Source organism: Myiozetetes cayanensis, unplaced genomic scaffold, assembly GCF_022539395.1.
Source record: "Myiozetetes cayanensis isolate MyiCay16 unplaced genomic scaffold, myiCay2020 scf4, whole genome shotgun sequence".
Lineage (NCBI taxonomy): Eukaryota > Metazoa > Chordata > Aves > Passeriformes > Tyrannidae > Myiozetetes > Myiozetetes cayanensis.
The window spans coordinates 31283662-31304762 of record NW_026087631.1 but is presented as its reverse complement, the minus strand read 5'-3'; the positions used below and the strand labels follow the sequence as shown (position 1 = coordinate 31304762).

Genomic DNA, 21101 nt, shown 5'->3' with positions numbered 1-21101 from the left:
CTGAACTTCATCAGAGGCTATGAACACATCAGGATGGAGAAGGTCCATGCAGTGGAAGAGGAGATTAGTGGTAAATGACATCAGTAGGCAGGTTTGTGGCAGAGGCCAGAGGGGAGCCAAAACTGGAGAGCTGGAGGCCTCCAGTATCACCAGGTGGGAAGTGACTGACTAGATGTTACAATGGGAGTTTGAAAAAGCAGAAAAAGAGGGTGAGGGCTGGCAGAGCAGGGAGTAGGGTTGCACCTTAGACTTGACTTGCAGTCAAGATGGATTCTTACTGGGGATCTCAGAGGAAGGAAAATAATAGCTGATATGTGCCATGGGAAGCTCTATCCAATCACAGTCTGTTGACAGAAGGAAACCACAACGTAGAATTACCCTTTGTTTAGTCTAAGTCAGCTGCCAGTATGTGCATACACCACATAAAAGGCAAAACGTGAACATGTTCCCTGAACATGTTCCCAGAATGTCTTCCTGAAAAAGACATCTGTTGCCCAAGCTAGTGTTATCATCCTCCACATCACAATGAGCTTTGAAAGCATAAATTCCATTTTTCCAAGTAAGATAACATCCTTACCTCAGCAACAAGCCTGCAAAGCACAATCAAGAGCCTGGTTTCTTCAAAAAGGTTGTTGCCTGCAGGCTCACACAGGAAGGTCAGATACAGGAGGGGTTTGCACACAGCCAACACATTCCATCACTCTTGTGGGCTTGTGAAGGGCTGTGGACTTACCCCACAGCTTCAGAGAAAAGAGGGACTACTAATGGTCGGGACAGAGGAAGGAAGATCCACCAGCAAGCTGGATGGGGTGTAGGAGGGACACCTGTTGTGCTTTTTGCCTTGCAGGAGGACCTGATGGAGCTGGGACATCTAAACAACTTGTTAAAGCACCTGGTCAAGGTGAAGGTCCAACAAGAGAGGGCCTTCTCTTAGTCCTAGATGCAACAGCATGGTTGCCTCTCACCTGAGTGGGTAGAAAATCTTCCCTTTCCTCAAAAGCATCTTTTAACAAACCTCAAGGAAGTTTGCAGATTTGTTCCCCTCAGAAAAAGGGCATCCTCTCACTATTTTTACAAAAAATATTTCACAACATTTGATTGCATTTTATTCACCCTCTTGAAATAATTATGTATGGGTACTTACCAAGAGGACAGATAAAATCTAAGCAATTTGGGGACCAAGAGGTGAATGGCTCTTGAGGTATGCTGAGTTTGACTGCCTGCCAGGTGTCCACCAAACCAGTCCATTGCTTCCCCTCCTCATAGGATAGGGGAAGAAAACAAGACAAAAAGCTTGGGAGTCAAAATAAAGACAGGGAGATCATTTACCAACTATCATCATGGACAAAGCACACTCACCTTGGAAAAATTAATTTAAGTTATTGCCAATCAAACAGAGTAGGATAATAGGAAACAAGAACAAAACTAAAAACAACCTCCTCCCACCCCTACCTTCTTCTCAGGTTCCACTTGACTCCCAATCAGGGCAGCCCCTGGTGTTTTATTACAGAAGCCACCACTGTAGATGCCCCAACCCTTATGAAAAACTGGTCACATAAACCAAATACACTCCTAATACCTAGAAATTGATTCACATCTTCAACAACTATCAGCAAGACCACCAGCAACCCTGATGTCATCTAACCCATAAAGTAACTAATTTGTGTCATTATCAAAAAGTTTGCACAATACAAAGCTCCTGAAAGGAAACAAATAGTTTGCAGAAGGAACAGATTTCTGCTCTCTCCTGTGCCTGAATATATCTTGAAAATCATTGGAGAAAAATGGATCTTTTTGCTCTACAACACAACATGTCAGATCAATACTCTTTGTTTAGGGCATGTTATTCTTGGCCTGGTATTTGTTGTCTAGTTCTGAGGTGGGTTAAGTGTCCTTTCCTTAAAAAGGGCAGACGTTCAGTGCATTTTACAGGGCTGAACGAGTTTTATGGTTAGTTTAGCTTGTCAGGATCCAGCTCCATGATATAGACAGTCCGTTTTAGTTTTACATTCTTATTCTGGTAAAAAGGAAGAGAAAGTCTTTAGTCTAAGGCCACTTCAAGAACCAAATTTATCAGAATTTATTTTCATGTTATGACAGAATTTTCCAAAACATCACCATTTCCTCTACTTCAAAACCAGTTCTTCTTCTACCAAATGGAGATATTAAAACCTTTTTCTACTCCAACAATAAATCATAACTTGTTTGTCCCTTAGATGTTAAGATTTTTTTTGGCAAAGGCTTTGTGCTCTGTTTATACTACAGTAAACACTACAAAAATACTTGTGTGACATTACTTCTTTATGCTAGTGTTTCGTTCCAATTCTTTATTCCATCCTCTAATCACTCTCTTTGAAAGAGCATAATTGACAAATGCTAGTAGCCTGAAACAGTAATGGAATTTTGCTCAAATTATAACTACTGTTGGTGAAACAGTTAGAAATTTAGATTTAAAATAATTTAAATACTTCATTAACAACAGAAACCTCCCTTGTGCGACTTATCCTCCATGAAAGGGATCTTGAAATGGTGATAGGAGACATTTATACATAGTTTTAAGCCCTTGTTTGCTACTTGAATATAAACAGGAATTAGGGTTTAGGAATTTTGAATGCAGGTTTGTACAACTCTTCCTACTTTGAGAGACTTAAAGTCTAAATATTATAGATTTTAGTGAATGTTATTCACGACAAAGTAAAATTACAAGAAGGGACTACCCCTACCTTTAAAAGAAAGAAATTCTAGTCTGCGATTGGACACAGCTTGGGCTAACAAAACCTGTGCTAGAAAACTGCTACTGAAGAAGCAAACAAGATTCCTCTCTGCTCAAAGAGAACTAAAGACAGTCTGAAAAACTTTGTGCAGAGCAAAGCAGTCCAGCAACAAAACAGCTGTACAGACAGGTTATTTTGGAACCATCAGTTTAGATGTTCAAATTAGATACAGATCTGAGCCACAAAGTTTTGATCAGTATTCAGACATGCTGCAAATAAGTTTTCAGTCTGGCCTACCCTGGGACGGGGCATTGTTCAGATCCTGATGTCTCCAAGGCTCATGCTCAGTTTGGATCTGAGAGGCTGGCCTATACCCAGCTGCAGCTCCACAGGATCAGACTGAATAGAGCAAGTACCTCACTTCATCCTCTGCTTTGATTTTCTGGAAAAGGTGTGTCAGCAAGGATAGTAGCTACAGATAACCACAAAGACAGAAAAGAAATAGGAAGCAAGCTTGTGCCATGACTCTCTCTTTTTGTGTTTTCCCTTTTCCATCATTAGCTTTTGAATTAAATTAGACATCTGAAAAAAAATAAGCATAATGTCCACATGTGAAATACTTTAGCTTGGTAAAAAGGCAAACCACCTTCATATGCATCAGAACCAGCCATAAAATGGAGTTCTTATTATTTGCAGAAAGTATGACCGAAATACAGAATTAGCACACTCTCATAAAGCAGAAACTCACCTGAGTGCTGGAGAATAACTTGCCTATATTATACCCTTGCTGTTTCAGTTACAGCATTTGCTAATGCTCATTTCATGATGGAGCTCTTTGAAATTGAATGTAAATGATTTAATTGAGAAAACTTGGAAGCTCAGCTTTCTCAAGCTTTCTCTTTTGCATGAAAAGCAAAATGGTCACCTCTTTCCTGAGCAGAATAACCACCTGCAAGCACAGCACTTTTCTATTGCTGACTGGTGGGGGTACATGAACATTCTTCTACTTGAATGCAGAGTATGTAATCACAAAGTTTGCTCTCCAGCATGACACTGAGGAGAAGGTCTACTTTTTTCCACAGGCAAAGGCCAAAAAAAATCTGCAGCAAATGACTGAAGTCCTCTGCTCCAGGTGAATGGAAAGGGATTCTTTTATGTCTCCAATCAGAAAGAAGTGGCAGCAGATCCTGTTGTTTACAAGCACACCTGTAATACCAACACCAGTATTAAGCTCTGAACTCACACCTCCTGCAACGGAAAGCATGATTTTCAGATCTTTTCAAAACCACTCAGATGCCAAAGGATGCCAACAGGACCTCTGAGACTTTAAAAGTCTCATGCTGCCATTAGGAAAGTTGAAAGGCAAGGAGGCTGCCAAGGATTCAGTGCATTTGCTTACTTTGCCACCTTGAGTATACCCAGCATATTCATTCCTTGTCCTTTTTCCTCTCTTCCCTCTCTGTCTAAGGCTCTCCCAGACTGCACAGCATCCCTGGAAACAGCCCACTGACTCAGCAACAGCATCCATTTGATATAAATTAATGGGGAAAAAAGTAGCATCTCCTTGTCAGCTTTCCAATTAAATTATATGGAAAGAAATCTAAGTTACAGCATGAATCCCTGCAGAAAGAGGTCCTAATTGCTAAACATGCACTTTAAATGGATTAAATAACAACATACATTTAATCTGATGATAAGAATCTAATTATACTTTTGTTGCTGCTGTTAGTTGAGTGAATTATATGGGATATGATATCTATGCATGATTACATGTCCTTCCTGCTTTTGTCTAACAGGACAGAGGTCCAGCCAGTTCCTCAGAGAAGGATCACGCACACTTGAATTTGCTGACCCCCAAAAAGCTTTTTTCTGCAACTGAGATGAAAAGCACAAGTCCTGTTGCACCCTCCAATCCCAGACCATATGGGTTGATGAAGGCAAGAACAAGAATATTCATTTGATGGCCTGATGGATCATGTCTAGTCCCAACTGGAGCCTAGCAGACAACTCCCTTGCTTCTCCCTTCTGGGCAGGGACTGTATCTTGCTGTACGTGAGCCTGGGCTTCCTCACCAACAACCCTGATAATGTTTCCTAAATACAGTAGTCTTCTTCCTACCAACTCCAGCATACCCAGTGTTTGCCATCTGTTTGCTGGGAGCAATCCTGTGAAGGAAGGTTACAGGAGCAGCTGAGGAACAGGAGAAGCAAACATCATTCTCTAACTTGTTTTCCAAGAGGAAACTCCTATAGGATTAGCAGCAAATACTCTGCAGCTGCAGCAAAATGGATCAAAGATCTTACATCTTTCTGCAGTGATGGGTATTTATTTATCTATGAGAAACCAAATCCTTTCTACTTCTTTACTCAAATCACGTGATTTCAACAATCACATGCCTGAGGCCCTGAAGAATCCAAGCAGAGGATAATATTTTTTTTCTGGAAATAACACATCAAAGACATTGCTTTACAGAGCTTGCCTGCTAATTATCTATTGGTTCTTACAGACCAGAACTGCCATTTCTTTTATTGCAGCATCTCTGTTACAAGTCTTCACTGACTTCAGTCTAAATGATTCCACAAAGACTTGAAGCAACATTTGGCTCAGTAGCTTAATATGGTTTCTTCCAGTTGCAGAGAAAAGTTAAAATTTCATTCCAGCATTTTCAGGACAAGCAAAATTAACTTGAGGCATTGCTGGTATCTCTCTCTCTCTCTCTCTTTAAACACTACTGAGAGCACAACAGAACAGCTGCAGAGAGACATCTCAGATTTGGAAGTCATGCATGTACAGTTGGCTAGACTGAGCTAAGCTCTTTATTAATAGAAGTGTAAACTCTACAGAGAATTCAAGAATCAAGCTAGGCATATTTGCTGTTACACCAAATATTCAGAGAGGCAAGTTATTTGAGAGGAAAAGCGTGTCTCTTCTCATTCCAGCAGTTGACATAATTTTTTCCTAAGCATCCTAGCTGAAATGAATCAACTGGAGTTCTTGACAGATTATGAAAAATGCATTTTATGAACCATGTAAGAATAAGAGCTCACACAACTAAGTTTTAGGAAGCATTTCTTTGTAGGATACTAAAATAGGAAAAAAATTCTAGCACAAAAATATTTTACCTGTCAGTTCTCATCAGAGAAACCAGGAGTTCAGCAGAATTTTAAATTGAATTGGTAGAAAAAATACTGTAACTTATGTTACTATAACACAAAATTAATGTGAAAGAGGTAGGACTTCGACTTCTGAAGCTTTCATCAAAATGGATTAAGATGAGACTTTCATTAGGGACAGATTATTCCCTTCCTGCTCACCATGGGATTTCCTAGTTTTTCCTTCAGGAGTCAAGACACTGAACTAGAGAGAGAACAGATTCGACCTGGTCAATTCCCACATTCTGCTAGAACAAAACAGACCTCAAAGGCAGTAAAGGAAAGTCAACAGTGGTACCCGATACTTAGATGCACACTCCATCTGTTGCTGCATAATACACTGCATTGCATGGGAAGTTTTTTGGTTTTTGGTGGGTTTTTTTTAACCTTATTCTTTTCTTTTTTTTTTTTTTTCCAAAATTGACACCAACTCCTCCAGTTGTAACAAGAGAAAATACTGGCTCAATCACAAAAGCAAAGCAAAACCAAAAACCCATCACACTGACACTATTTTGTTGGGTGCTTCACTTGATTAGTAGCATATTGTGTGAGTGCTGGAGAAAAGGAATTGTAGGCTCCAAGTCAGAATGAATTAAATAGTTTGGGCCAAGATGAAATACAGATTGATATCTTCTCCTATGTGATAGTAATTTTCTACATCTAAGGGTTGTTCTGTGCTGACCCCTGCTAATAATGCCTACAAACCTACAGAGAAAGTCTGATAAAATTCACTTTGATTCTGCTAAGAGATCACTGCCTTAGGTACATTATATGTCACTGAGCATACATTTAGATGGTCCTTTATTTGCTCATACCTTTAGACTTGCATTTTGGTCAAAAATGGGTAAACATAAGACAGACAAATATGCTGGTCAGAGAAGAGTTGTGAGTCAGTGTGAATGCCCTCAAAGTAGTTCACACATCACCAAAAACATGGGCGTGCAACAAGTCAGAGCCAGCTGGAGAAATCAAAGGTTTAGAGAACACCAAAGAAGCAGAAATGGAGAAACAGTACTTTGAGGGAGATCTGGAGGTCTCTGGTTCAGACTCTTGCCAAAAGCAAGATTACTGCTGACACCAGACCAGGTCAGTCATGGATTTGTAATCTTGATCCTTTGGGGCCAGACAGCTGGCCTTCTTGGTGGAAAAGTCCTATGTTATCAGAAAAATACTGAAAGGAAGACTTCAGGGTGAGGAAGAGTGGAGAAACACAGGCCAGTTTTCATTGAATTGAACATCTGCAACTGTATTTAGATACTTTTCTGAAGCAGAAGACTGACTATATGTTCTTGCTGTGCAAGTTCATATTAAGTCCTCTGTGCAGCACTAATTTCCAAGATAAGTGGGCCGTGAGTACCAACATTTCACATACTCCCTATCACTTCTCAAAAAGTGGACTTTCCTCTGGAAACTCTACATATCCAGATTTATAAGGGATCCTGCCAATTGTCAGTGTTGGTCTCCAAGTCACAGGGTAACCTAAAGTGCCCAACTATTCTCCAGAGGTGTTTGCAAGGGAGGGAGATATGGGTCTGCCTTCCCATAGCAACTCCTGCAAAGCCTTTGCACTGGTGCGAATATGAAGACAAGATCTTTGCAGGGGGAGCACTCAGGCACTGCACCTCTGGCACGGAAGAAAATGCCAGCAGCCACAGAGCAAAAAAGTGGCAAACATTTACCCAGACTTGATAAGCAAAGGAAGGACAGTGAGCCCAAGAATATAGCGTGCAGAACACCAGTTGTCCCACAGCATGAGTGCTCCCTGTGAAGCCCAGGGCCCTCAGCTGAAAGAAAGGAAACTGTCCATTGAAGCAGAGTAGTAACGTGAGTGAAGGATAATGGTGATAACTATTTCCCTTGCCTCTTCCCTCCCACTCCTGTGTTGTATTTCAGTTCGGCACAGGAATGTCAACAAAGGTGACCCAGTACCTGAAGGGAACTTAAAGGAAAGACAGGTCAAGATTACTTACAAGAGAATGTGGTGACAGAACAAAGTGAATGGGTTCAAATTGAATGAAAGTATGTTTAAATCAGATATCAGGAAAAAATTCTATACTGTGAGGGTGGTGAGACACTAGAACTGGTTGTCTAGGGAAGTTGTGGATGCCCCATCCCTGGAAGTGTTCAAGGCAGCTTGAACAGGGCTCTCAACACTCTGGTCTAGTTGACCAATTCCCCCCAGCCAAGGGGTTGGAACCAGATGATCTTTAAGGTCTCTTCCAACCCAAACCATTCTGTGATTTTATGATTCTATGATCTAGTCACATCCAGCCTGATACCTAAAACTGGGGAGATTTTGTTTCAAACTCATGCAATCCTGCCACTGAGGTGGACGGGATAATGCAACTGCAGTAGTCTAGAATTCATCCCAAGGTCTTCCATTACATCAGTTACACAATTCTTATTACTGATGCACCACTGAGCAACCCTTCCCTTTTTAAACTGGTGGAAGTGTAGGTTAGTTCTAGGCTAGAATGTGTAAATTATTTGTAGATCTCCTTCCTGAACAAACATTTCCAGAGATCACAGAAGAAAAGTAACAGCCTAAAATGCATCATTTTCCCCCCTCCCTTCCATAAACACAGGGTAAGGAAATAAGTTTTTTAAGAGAAATATATCTTATATTTCTCTGGGGTTTGACTTCTAGGGAGAAAGGTAGAAGCATGTAAAGCTATCAGGTGATCAAAGGTTTCATGCTATTTCACAGCATACATATTCCTTTGGGATCCAATTCCAGTACAATCAAAAAGCCACTTAAACTGGAAAATGGGATGCATTCTGAAAATGCTTTTTAAAATCTGTATTTAGCAAAGAAAGATTCCAAGATAACATCACAAGCACCACTAAAAGTTTTCAAGGGAGAAAGAGGAAAGCCTCCTGCTCCAGATTACTGAGTGCATATTCAACTCCAGTCAAGCACAGCTTCAGTGCTGGATCTAGCAGGTCACAAGATATGGGGGAATACAGTATTGCAACTCATAGGGAGACTGAGTTAGTAATAAAAACACCAGCCTGTCTCCTTCTATTTTGATCTTTCCATAGAGCCTGCAAAATTCCTTCATTTCTCTGTTTGGGTTCAGGAGGAGCTAGCAGACCTTGGCAAAATGCTTTTGACCTCTAATGGTTTTTGGGTTGGTGCATATTCAGAGCATTCCTTGGTGTTGTTGTAGACCCCAGGTCTGTGTGAGCCATGGCAACTCACTCTCCATAAACCGTAAATCAAAAATTCTCTGTGAAGCAGGGGAGGAAAGGGTGCAGGAGGGGATAAAGGGTGCTTTGCTCCCTCCCACAGCTGCCAATTAATTGCAGGACCAGTCACTTGGACAGACCTATCATCAGAAGGGCCAATACAAAACCACAAAGGGCCAATACAAAACCACACACAGACAAGGAAGCACTCTTAAAAAGTTTTTATTAATTTTCATTGTTTTTTTTTTCTTAAAAAAAACAAACCCGTCAGTGCAACAGTTCAGTATCCCCTTCCTATCCCCCATCAGTAAGCAGTAATTTTAAAATCAGGAAATACCGAGTGCTGAAGCCAATGGGTTAGCATTTTGCTATTATTTCCTTCTGTCAAACTCTGAAAAAGTCCTCTGTATAAATTAAACAATGAAAAAAATGTTATTTTCAATTCTATGTCATTACAGTCAACAGAATCATAATAATGCACCTAAAATGTGTGTCCACAATATATCAGGTATACATTTTTGGGAAAAGAAGAAAAGGAAAAAAATATGACATTCTAAGCTTGTTAAAATGATAATGGTCCCATATTTTTTATTACAGGTTAGCAAAACAAAATCCAATGGATTACAATATTTACATGTTATTTGAAAAATTAAGTAGTGATAAAAGCATGTCACAATCATTGTTTCTTTTTTTTTTTTTTTTTTTTTTTTTCCTTTTTGGTAACCATTACAAACACCCAATCCAGGTATGGAACTGTTTAAATACATTTGAAATGAGGCCAATTAAAAAACAAATACAGACACAAAATGTGTATTTATAATTGTCCCTCCAATGTGTTTTTCTATGATGTTCCCTCCCTATTTAAAAAAAACCCCAAAACAAAAAACCCAACAAAAAAAAGAATAAAAAAGAATCCCCCTAACACACAGTTGATGAATCCCCAAAAAAGCAAAACACCATGCTTCTCAAGTAGCACTTATTCCACAAATGCAACATTTTTGCCATCATTTTTACGTGAAGCTATCCAGGACACAATTTCCTCGAGAGCTTCCTATTTTCCCCTCCCTCCCCCTCCCACAGATCCCCCCCAAAAACAAAAAAAACAAACGAAGACACATGCATTTCTAAAACTAGGTTTCAGTCAAGTACTTTCTACTTTTTGGAAAGAAACTTTTTTTTTTTTTTTTAGCTTTTGTTTTTTTGTCCTTTTTTTTGTTTGTTTGTTTGTTTGTTTTTTTGTTCACAATCAGAACATACCCATGGGCACCAGATCCTGTATTCATTACTTGGGCAAAACTCCAGTTAGGTTTGGTAGGCTTTCCACCCAAGAAGTAGTGCAGGATTAGCCACTTAGGTATGCAGGTTCCTATTTTCATTCTACACCTTTTCCCCTCATGCTAAAAGCTAAGGAGGAGGGGAAAAAACTCAGCAACTCCATCTTGAATTGAGTAAAAGTAGTTCTCCAGGCTCAATGTTGTATGTAACTATTTCACCTCCGCTTGCAAAAAAGATGTGTTAACAGACACCCTTCCCTCCCACCACAACAAAACAAAAAAGAAAACACGCACACCACAGACAGAATAAGAAAAAAAAAAAGGCAGCCAATCTTAACAAAAAATTACTGGTGTGAGACTGATCGATGTTAATATGACAAGCAACAGAACGGTTATGAGGACCCATGTGTTTGGCCCATGAGCTGCATAGCTGTGCTGTAAGTTTGGTTCTTTAGGTTTTTTTTTTTAAAGTTAAAACTTCTTTGTTATCTCCATATGTTTAAAATTGACAACAACGAACAATAACAACAACAGCAACAACAAAAAAAATTCTATTCACAAGATCTAGTCTCCTTTCCCTGTCCCCCACTCAAAAAGAAAAACTCATATTACATGAAAAACTCAATTGTGCTGTATTTGTAACACCTCAGGCTGATAGAAAATAAACGTGTGGCAAACAAAACCGCACAATCAGTCACATGAAATTCTACCAAATACTAAAATTATAACCAAATACTAACAAACAGCTTACCTGGAATAAAGGATGACAATTCACAAACAGTTATCTAGGAATTAAAGTATCTCTCTCTTTTTTTTGTTTTTTTTTTTTACTAAAATAATTAAAAAAATCACAGTATTTTAAGAAATAAAACCCACACTGGGATTTTAAGCACAATTTGTTTTCCTTTCTTTAAAACTTTCTTTTTCTTCCTCCATTCACCACCTTGCCCAGCAGTCTCTCTACATTTAACCACAACAACAACAGGTAGTACTGACAAATGCAGAGATCTCCCTTGGTTAATTCTGAGGTACTAGGAAACAGGTGACTGTTTTAAGCAAAGCAGTTTCTGTTTTGTTTTTGTTTTCTTTTTTTTTTTTTTTTTTTTTTGTTTTGCTTTTTCTCTTTTTTTTTCTTTTCTAAAGCAGTTGCATTCAGTCTGGAAAAGCATTATGTATTAAAACTAGAAAAACGCACACAAATTTGTGCGTCGAAAAGTTGTCCCCCCACCACTTCTTCCATGCTCACGACGCTTCCATTCACAAACAATCGAAGTTCTCCACTGCAAAGCACGATGTATAATGTAGGAAACACGGGGAGTTGCTTCAATAGTCCAAGATGAATGTAACTTCCCGCTGTCAGATCCAGAAGAAAAGATGCAGTGATGTAATGGAGCCACTTATTCCATCACTTAAATAACTTTAATATACACACACTCACACGGGTACCAGTGCTTTGAAAATAGATCATTCAGTCCTAAAAGCAGCTTTTTTCCTTCCTTCTGCCCACCCCACCCACCCACGCTATCCCACTCATCTCTGTTCAAGTACGTTGATTAGAATCACACCAAACGCTTATTCATTTTTGGCCTCTGAGTTGTCTTGGAGAGGTTTGTCGGCAGCTACCATGCTGACTGCTGTTTCACCACTGTGGGAGTAGTCCACCACCATGGTTTCAATGTCTTCTTTTTCTTCTGGCAGTGTGCTTACGGTTTCCTCCATGTCCTCCTTTGGCTGGTTGTCCTCGCCGGTCCTGTGGTTGCTTTCGTTCAGCGCCCTGAGAAGCAGCAGAGAACAGAAACAGTCAATACAGGGCACAGCAAAGCCAATTGCGTGAGGGAGAAAAACACATCACTTTCCAAAAAGGCAGACAGGCCACTGCCACCTCTGGTTCAAAAGCAGAAGCAATGAAATGAGTTACCACTGGTACCTGCAATATTCTGGTTTAAAACCAAATCTTTGTTTGTTCTGAGCTGGGACAGATATGAAATAAGAGGGAAGAACCTAAATTGTAACATTTAAAGTCTATTCTCCTTTTTCCAGTCCCCTGGTAAACTAGACTTATGAGGCACCAAACAAAGGCACAGGAAAGCAGTACTTTTCCCAAAGAGTTAATGATCCAATAAAATTTTTATACGTTGCAGCATTTCAAGTACTCATATTCAGGCAGACAATACTGCAGGTAAGATCAGTCATTATTTATTGTCCCACCACAGTTAACCTACAATACTGTATTCAAATGTTTTGCACAAGTCAGCAATCTTAAATGAAATCTACTCTTTGAAGAAACTCTGATCAGCAGAGATCTCTGCTACCAATGAGATTTCCATCAAAAGAAAGAAAAAGATTGTTTCAGAGATGTCTGCCTTATCTGTGATGCTATCATCCCTCAGTGTGCAAACTGTCATAGAAAGGCAAAAAAAAAAAAAAAATATCAACAGTACACTCAGATGAAGTTAATCCTGGCCAAATGGTATTCACCTAAGGACAATCCTAAATTTTGGAATCATGGTCAAACCCCACAGTCTTACAGTTACTCTGGGCAGCAGAGTTAAAAAGGATGAATGGGAACTTTCCATGCAGAGACATCTGATGACTGTATCCATACCTGTGACACCTGATGACTGCATCTATACCTGTGACAGATTTGTTCTTCATAGAACTCAGTTTGCCTTCATCACAGGGTTTTTTGGAAGGAGAGGAAAGGGGTGATGCAGAGATCTAATCCTACCTTTGGCTGTTTGGCAAAGGAATGCAAACCAACTTACATGCCATGTCTGAGCACGTGTCGCTCCCACTCAGAGCCTTCTGTAAAAGATCGGCCGCAGAACTCACACGGGAAACGTTTCTCTGGAGCACTGCTGTCAGGATACATCATGGGATCTGGAAAAAGACAGCATAGCCCATGAACTCAGAAGTGCCAGGGCAAGAAGAGACCAGTGAGATACTACTCTGATTCCTTCTGTTGCACCTTCTCATCCTGGAGGAGTAAAAGGACATACATTCCTGTCAATGTATTGTGCAACTACAAATGACAAATCCCATCCCAAATCCTAAACCATCTCTGCAAATCAGGGTAAGGACACGGTCTTAAGCTCTGTCAGGGGAGGTTTAAGTTGGATACTAGAAAGAAGTTCTTTACAGAGAGAGTGATCAGGCATTGGAATGGCCTGCCCAGAGAGGTGGTGGATTCACCGTCCCTGGAGGTTTTTAAGACGAGGCTGGATGTGGCACTGAGTGCCATGATCTAGTAATCCCAGTGGGGCTGGATCAAGGGTTGGACTTAATGATCTCAGAGGTCTCTTCCAACCCAGTTAATTCTATGATTCTATGATTCTACTCCCTGTTCCTGTGTTTCAACAAATGAAGAGACTGTAGAATTTTAATTCCAAACTAAAACTGGGAAGTTTAGGACAGAAATGGCTTGAAAGCAAAATCAAAAAACCCACTCAAGTCCATCTATAATTTTTGAATTGGTAGTATAAATTTTAGGAAACAGAGACTTCATGTATTTAACATGTGACCCTCAAAATAGATCTATGTCCTTTCACCAGGGAAGTCTAATGGATTCAGTCCTACATCTTACCCTCACAGGTGTTTCATCACATCCTAATCTTTTATACAAAGTTCTTGGGGCCACATTTGCAGAAGTGTCAAGTACCCAGCTATATGAGAGAAGTTACTGGCAGTTCAGGGAGTGGCATTCCTGAAAGCCAAGCTTCATGTGAACACAGCCTGCTCTCACAAAAGATGAAACATTTCCTCACAAATTAAGAAGATCACCACACAAGCCATTAAAAATAATTGCATGGACTATCTCACTTGATTCTTTTGCTGGAAATGAGACAGCACCATCTGCTCAGAGCATTAATTCCTTAGCAGGGATTATTTTAAGCAAGAAATCAACAGAATGTCTTTCTGACTCCTCCCGAACTACATATTAAAATGAAAGGGATTTTGCTTAATTTTAGTTCTGATCTTTGCTCACTTGATTTCTTCACTCTTAGATTTACTCTGTTCAAGATCAGTCTGAATTCAAAATTGCTCACACATTCCCTATTACCCACATGAAAGCCCTGTAAATGCATTTTTGTGACACATTTCCCAGCAGTTAGCCTTAAGTTTTATGTGAAATGGTTCTTGACATGATTTTTTACCTCTTCCCCTGGAAGAAAAAGAAAACCACTTTGTATTCCTTATTGGTAGTGATTTATTTTGTGGTTAAATATCATAAAACTGCTGTGTCAAGAGGAGCACCAGAATGTAAGTAAATGCCATTAGCTCAGTTTGTATCTGGATTTTAATACCTTATGCACGGTACAAATTTATTAACACTCTGCAACGCACAGACTAGTTATGATGCAGGGGAAAATATTTATGAAGGTAATAGTTTTAGAGGCAAAATCTGCTGCTGTTCTAGATAAGAATATACCTATGGTGTAGTACACAATATAATCTTTATTCTGGACCTCCGCAAAGAGGAGATAATAAAGAGAGAGACTGTTTTGCCTAAAAAAGGGAGGAGAAAGAGCTGTGCAGACTGCAAGAGAGAAAACTCCAGCAAGACTTTGTTATGGCCTTTCAGTTCTGAAAGGGGGATTATAAAATGGAGAGACCCTTTTTACCAGGGTCTGTAGTTTCAGGGCCAAGGACAAGGCTTTAAAACTAAAAGAGAGTAGGATTAGATTGGACATAAGGAAGAAAGTTTTTAAGATGAAGGTGGTGAGGCCTGGCACAGATTGTCCAGAGAAGCTGTGGCTACTCCACTGCTAGAAATGTTCAAGGCCAGGTTGAACTGGGGCTTGAAGCAACCTAGTCTAGTGGAAGGTATCCCTGCCCATGGCAGGGGGGGTGGACTGTAAGATTTTTAAAGGGCCTTCCTAACCCAACCTAGTCCATACTTGTAACTCCCATTGAGATTAGCAAGTGTTACTCTAGTAAAAACAACATCTTTTCACAAAACACTAACTTGTTCATCTTACTTCCCAGTAAGTTTTGCTTCTAAAGATGTGAATTTGGGCTGCTTCTCTGTCAGAGTATTAGAAGCTGCTCTTCCTCGGGGCCTGGAGAGGAGAAGTAACACACTGCACACACACCTGACCTGTGTTTTTTCTGCATCTCATCACATATACAAGCACTAGTGGACATTTCACAGAATTACAGAATATGCTGAGATGGAAGGGACCTACAAGGATCATCAAGTCCAACTCCTGTTCCTGCAAAGGACCATCCCCAGCAGTCACACCATGTGCCCCAGAGTATCATCCATCTTTGCTGCCCTCCTTTGGACACTCTCTAATGGCTTAATATTTGTTTCTGTCTACTATGGAAAAACACCTCTCAATTCTAATTTCTGCTAAGACCAACACATAAAGATCAATAAAGACAGTCTCTCTGAGATACAGTTCCTACCAGGAAGAGCTGTTCTTTGCATTGCCAGACACCTTCTTTTTCTTCCCTCATCTCCTTTTATACTATATCCTTTACCAAAAGCAAATTACTCTCTTCCTTTCCCATTCAAGATTTCAGTTCAGCTCTGCTAAGCTCTGCTGCTCAGCTCCGCCTGTTCACATGGGCAATGACCGTTCTTTGGTCCACTATCCAACAGCTCATTAGGAGATGCCATGCACCTTCACATTAGCACTGCATAGAGCAGCATGAGGTCAAAGTGGTGAATCTGGGCAGCTGTTTGACTCAAAGGAAGAAATTCTGGTTCTCCCAAAGTCACAGACCTCAGAGGGTTCAGAAAGCACTTGCTTCAAGAGGAGCACTCAGAGGCACTCCTAGCAAATCCCACAATTCTGCTCACACCATGAAGGCTAGAATTGTCAAATGCACCCCAGTAGCACACAGGATTGCATAGTTTAATCTGGTCCGAAAGCTGTGACAGCATTAGCCACTGTGACAGTCTCTATTTAAAACCACAGGTCTAGTCCTCTGCTAACAGGGCAAACTGCATCTGTATTAGAAATTATCTTCTGAAAATCCATAGGGATATGCCAGCAGGCAACTTAGCATTCAACCATTTTCTGTTCCTGTCTCGCTGGGACATTTTTCAAAAGTGTTTCTTGCATCTTTGCACCTTTCAGTGATAATTCACACAACCTGTCTTGAAAAATAATCAATAAAACTGAATCTTTTCCAGATACCTTTGCTGTAGTAGGCTTAACTGTTTTCTGCATTTTCTACCTATTTTTGTATAGTATAGTACAAATGGTAACAGATTAGAAAGGAGTAAAAAAATAACAATGGTGAAAGAGTGGGTCTACAGACCAACCAGGAGGGAACCGCTGCAAAATGAAGTTGGAAATATGCCTGATTTTTTTAAGACAGGTCATTTGAACAAGCATGCAGGAATCATTTTTGTCAGTCACAGATTAAAGACAACACGGATACAGGTAAGAAAAAAAAAAGTACAGAATCATTAAGACACTACCTACCCCTTGCTAAAGTAGTGATCACTAGAAACATGGGGATAACACATCTACTATCCCTGCAAACTTAAAACTCCAGCACAAAAGACGATATTTTTTATACTTGCACAGTGTAACTTAAAGACAATTTAAACAATGAACTTCACCTTGGGCTGTCCCCCCTCCCCATGGTGCATTTACAAGGATTTGTCAGGCCTGGCAGACAGCACTTTCTTCTCCTTGGTCTGGATACCATGGCTTCCAAGGTCGCTCCTGCACCTGTGCTTGTATGTAATGCTAAGGTAATCCTCACAAGGACAGCATGACTCTTTATCCCCTGCTAGCTGTGGATCTATACAGAGGATTAATCAGCCTCCTACATCTCCAACTAGGGTGAACTGGTGCTTTAGTCAAACCATGGCACAATTCCTGTTCCAGTCATGAGGATCTGAGGGTCGAAGCTGTTCCTGAACAGACACCCAAGCATATTTCCACATGAGTCTTAATGTTGAACTTTGAAATTGCATATACAACTACCATCCTTTAGGTCCTCTTCTTGATTTTTCTACTGCTCTACCTAAGGTCTTGTGCAGGATTTTTTCATTAAAGTGTAAATGGTTTCCTATCTAATCGGCTTCCCTTCTCATTTAAATAAAAGCTATCACTAACCACACCTGAAACTCCGCTGCTAAGTGCAGACTGAATTTATGGTGCAGGGACACCAAACAAAGTCAAAATGCCAAGAGTTTTGATATTAAAAGGTAAGAAACATGATCTGAATCCTTCCAGTTCTGTAAACTAACTCTGAATCCAGTAATGGGAATTTTTCAACATCTGAAAATATGTAGTGGGACACATTTTCCGTTCTGAAAAACTCCCGAGTTTTGAAAGCTAAAATTTGAGGAGGAAAAAGTTAAACATGGTGGTGTACCTTCAGTTGAGGCACACAGAAATTTGCTAACTGCAGCTGTCAGAATCAAGAGAATGGGTGACACAGAATTCAAACCATAAATGGGCTAAAGATACTAGAGTTGTTAACATACTGCATTTGAATAATGAATTGTGCACCACAACTGTACAACACACAGTTCACACCAGATATTGTAATAACCTGGTTTTCAAGGGAGAAGGTTGCCAGAAAGGAAGGGCAAGAAACCCTCTGTTTAATTTACAGAGAATCTTACCTTTTCCCTGCTGATCTAACTTCAACCAAACCAAAAGCATTAGCAAGCACATGGCCCAGCCTTGTTGAAGTCAGTGGGATTATTCTTAGACACAAACTTAGGCACATGTTTACGTACGCAACAGTACAGACAGGTGGAGCATGGACCCACCCTGGCTCCAGAGCTGCCAACTGCAGAACTGCAACAAGGCTGACTGCCAAAAAAGTGCTGGGCACAGAGTAAACAGCAGCCCATAAACCAGCCTTCAACCCTCACTTGAATGAAAAATGGTTACCAAAACAGAAAATCTGACATACCACTGTAATAAGTAGTAGTACTTAAATTTACTCATCAAATTAGTAATAGTAGCTTACTCATTAAACTGTAGTGCATGTCATATTCTTATATATATATGTCATTATAATCACTGTTCTGTTACGGGTAAGAAACTAAGTTGCAGAATGGTTCATTAATCTATCAGCATTGTAAGCTGAAAAAGCATGAAGTTTGCAGTTCTAAAGCTAGAAAGACAAACCATTGTGCCTTGTTAAGTAAATATTTTTGTATCTTTTTTTTCTAAAAAGCTTATTGTCTCACAACACGCATAAAGTAATGAAAGAAAGGACAAGGATTGAAGAGTCAGGGACTGAAATTATACAAAATATCCAAGATGGACATCTGGAGATGCCTGCACGCTAGGCCTCAAGGTCTAGGGACTGACTGGAACTATGGGAGGAGAAAGTGCCTGGCAACCGAAGCGAAAATGCAAAGAGGACAACCAGAATCAGACCTGAAAAGCTCAGATCCAATAGAAAAACAACAAGTGACAATGGGAGGGAAACCAATAAGGGAATAAAAGTTACTGGTTTTGTTCACTGAGCTTGCGTGCCGTGAGTGGAGCAGGAGACTCCCCGGCCGCCCAGCATGCTGTTTTGCTTATTTGCATTTTCTATAAATCTTCAATAAATTTTTATTACTATATTTGAACTCAGTTTCATTTTACTTATAACACCACTAAAATACTCCACTTACATAGTTTTCCAAGCCCTTACAGATGTTCTCTGCGTGAGCAGGTAAGTCACAGATGCTATCTATGCTTTTCCATGGTACATATTCTCTTAACAGATAGAATATTTGCCATGAGGATTAGAAACATGAGATTCCCACAGGAGCAGTGTCTGTGACAAAAGCCACATTCTGCTTCTACTGCCATGCCTGCTGCAGACGATGTGCTATAGAGACAACTGACCTCATATGGTTGGACTGGTGAGGTATGTTGCAGTGCCAAAAAATCCCCAATAAAATAAACCCAACATATCAAAGAACTGCACTGACCTCTCTCTTCAGTCTTGGGGCTTAACTCTTCATCTTTTTCTTCTTCATCACTGCTAGAGCTCTCTGTTTTTCCTTTCATTTGTTCCAGCTGGTCCAAGTTAACCCGTCCAACCAGCTCAAAATTACGACTCACCTTCAAAAGAAACACTTCTGTTAGCAGTCAGCACAATCACCAACTAATATGAAAAATCATCACATATGCAAAAGAAAATCAAGTACACTCCAAAGCCTGTTGAGCTAGAGGTGGCATGCTGTACCCCCTAGTCAAATGAACACTCACTTCTTTTCATTGACAGCAATACTCCTACTTCTGTTTATTCTGCATTTCTCATTTTTGCTTTTCAAAAATTAGTGAGATTCAGCAACCCCCCTAATTTCTTTATCTAAGAAATGTAAAACACTAAGTAGCATCCTCTTTTGATGGCACTACTCAACCATGCTGATCAAACGTTGCAACTGCACATCCATGCTGAAGGAGAACTCTTTGTGACAGGTTCATTCAGCTTTATTCATGAAAGGATGGATCTTTTTTTACTGAGCACATGGCTGCTGTGTGCCACATACACTTTCACTCATTAATAACGGATTAATTTTCATTACGAAGGGCTGCGAAGTGCTCTGCAAACTGATACACAGACTATAATGGGAACAATTCATGCAGCAGTCAAATTCAGCTAACCCTGGGGTGAAACGCACCAGCTACTTAAGAGCTCACAGTAGCAGTATGAAAGGAGCAGCTCAGGGCATATGAGTTAGGAACTCCACCACATCCAACAGAAGCAACAGAGCAGTAGTCCAGATCTACAGTGGAGGTGGACAGCGTGGAGCATGACCAGGACACTGAGGCTAATACTTGCTGCATGACAAGTGCCCTCTGAGCTCATTGATCACTGCTAGGAAGGGTTTTGGATTCATCTTTCATGAAGAGAGACAGCCCTCCATCAGCACAAGCACTGAGGCACAGAGGCAGGGAGAATGTAGACGGAGGAATGAGTGCAGTACAACACACCTCCTGCAAGATGCTAAATGAAAATATCAACACCACTGACAATTTTTATCCCTCTGTGGGAAAGGCAATGTCAATGATCCCAAGCAGGATGTGAATTAGACTGTAGTATATATCCAGCAAAGCATCCTAAACGCAGTGGTGTGAAGATTCCTAGCACTACTCTTCAGACAGTTGTGATGAGGTTCTCTAACTTAACACATTACCCACTGACATTTAAACAAACAGGAACATATGCAAGGCACTTGGTTCATATAAAGGAACTCTTCAAGGTGCAATATATAACTTGGGCATCTGAGCCCAGAACTTGGACACAAAAGAGAGAGGTAAAAGTTAGCAAAGAAAAAAGGGGAAACGATACCCTAAACTACCAGCACAATCCCTGCAGGTCCAGATTGGAAAGGAGAGCTAAGTAAGGAAGTAATTTTCCCATTCTGATGAACTGTGTCCAAAAAAATGAGCAACAGTTCCTCCTGGATACACCAGGCACTTGCTGTAATGACTAGAGGTGTGGAACATCTTGTGTACTGTTTGAAGTGCAGAAGACTCTCCAGAAGTAATAAAGGGGGTAGATAAGTACAGCGGGCCAACATGAGTTAAAGTTTGTTTTTATAGGACAGCCAAATACTTTTCAAGCATGTAAAGGTTTGTTTTCTGGGACTTCTGCTGCCAATACCTTCCATATAAATATATTTGGATGTAAGGAAAAGTAATTCAGTCAATGAAGTTTTTAGTTGAGGGCCTGGGCAGCTCAGCTCCAACAGGTGGAGGCATATAGCTGCCTTCCCTGGAAATCTTACAAGGAAGCACTCCAAGAAATACTCCAAAACACATCTCAGTTCTAAAACATAAATGTTT

At 40.2% G+C, this 21101-nt stretch overlaps 1 protein-coding gene across 5 annotated transcripts in view; it reads right to left on the bottom strand.

Moving 5' to 3' along the window:
- Positions 1 to 9261: 9261 nt before the first annotated feature.
- ZNF462 (zinc finger protein 462) overlaps positions 9262 to 21101 on the bottom strand; it is a 93434-nt gene continuing 81594 nt past the window's right edge. For all 5 annotated transcript variants that reach the window (XM_050329968.1, XM_050329964.1, XM_050329966.1 and 2 more), the window contains 3 exons: positions 19238 to 19370; positions 13095 to 13209; positions 9262 to 12103 (listed from right to left, as the gene is read on the bottom strand). In XM_050329968.1, coding sequence (XP_050185925.1) covers positions 11902 to 12103; positions 13095 to 13209; positions 19238 to 19370 — 450 coding nt within the window. In that variant the 3' untranslated portion in view covers positions 9262 to 11901. The remainder of the gene's footprint in view (positions 12104 to 13094; positions 13210 to 19237; positions 19371 to 21101) is intronic.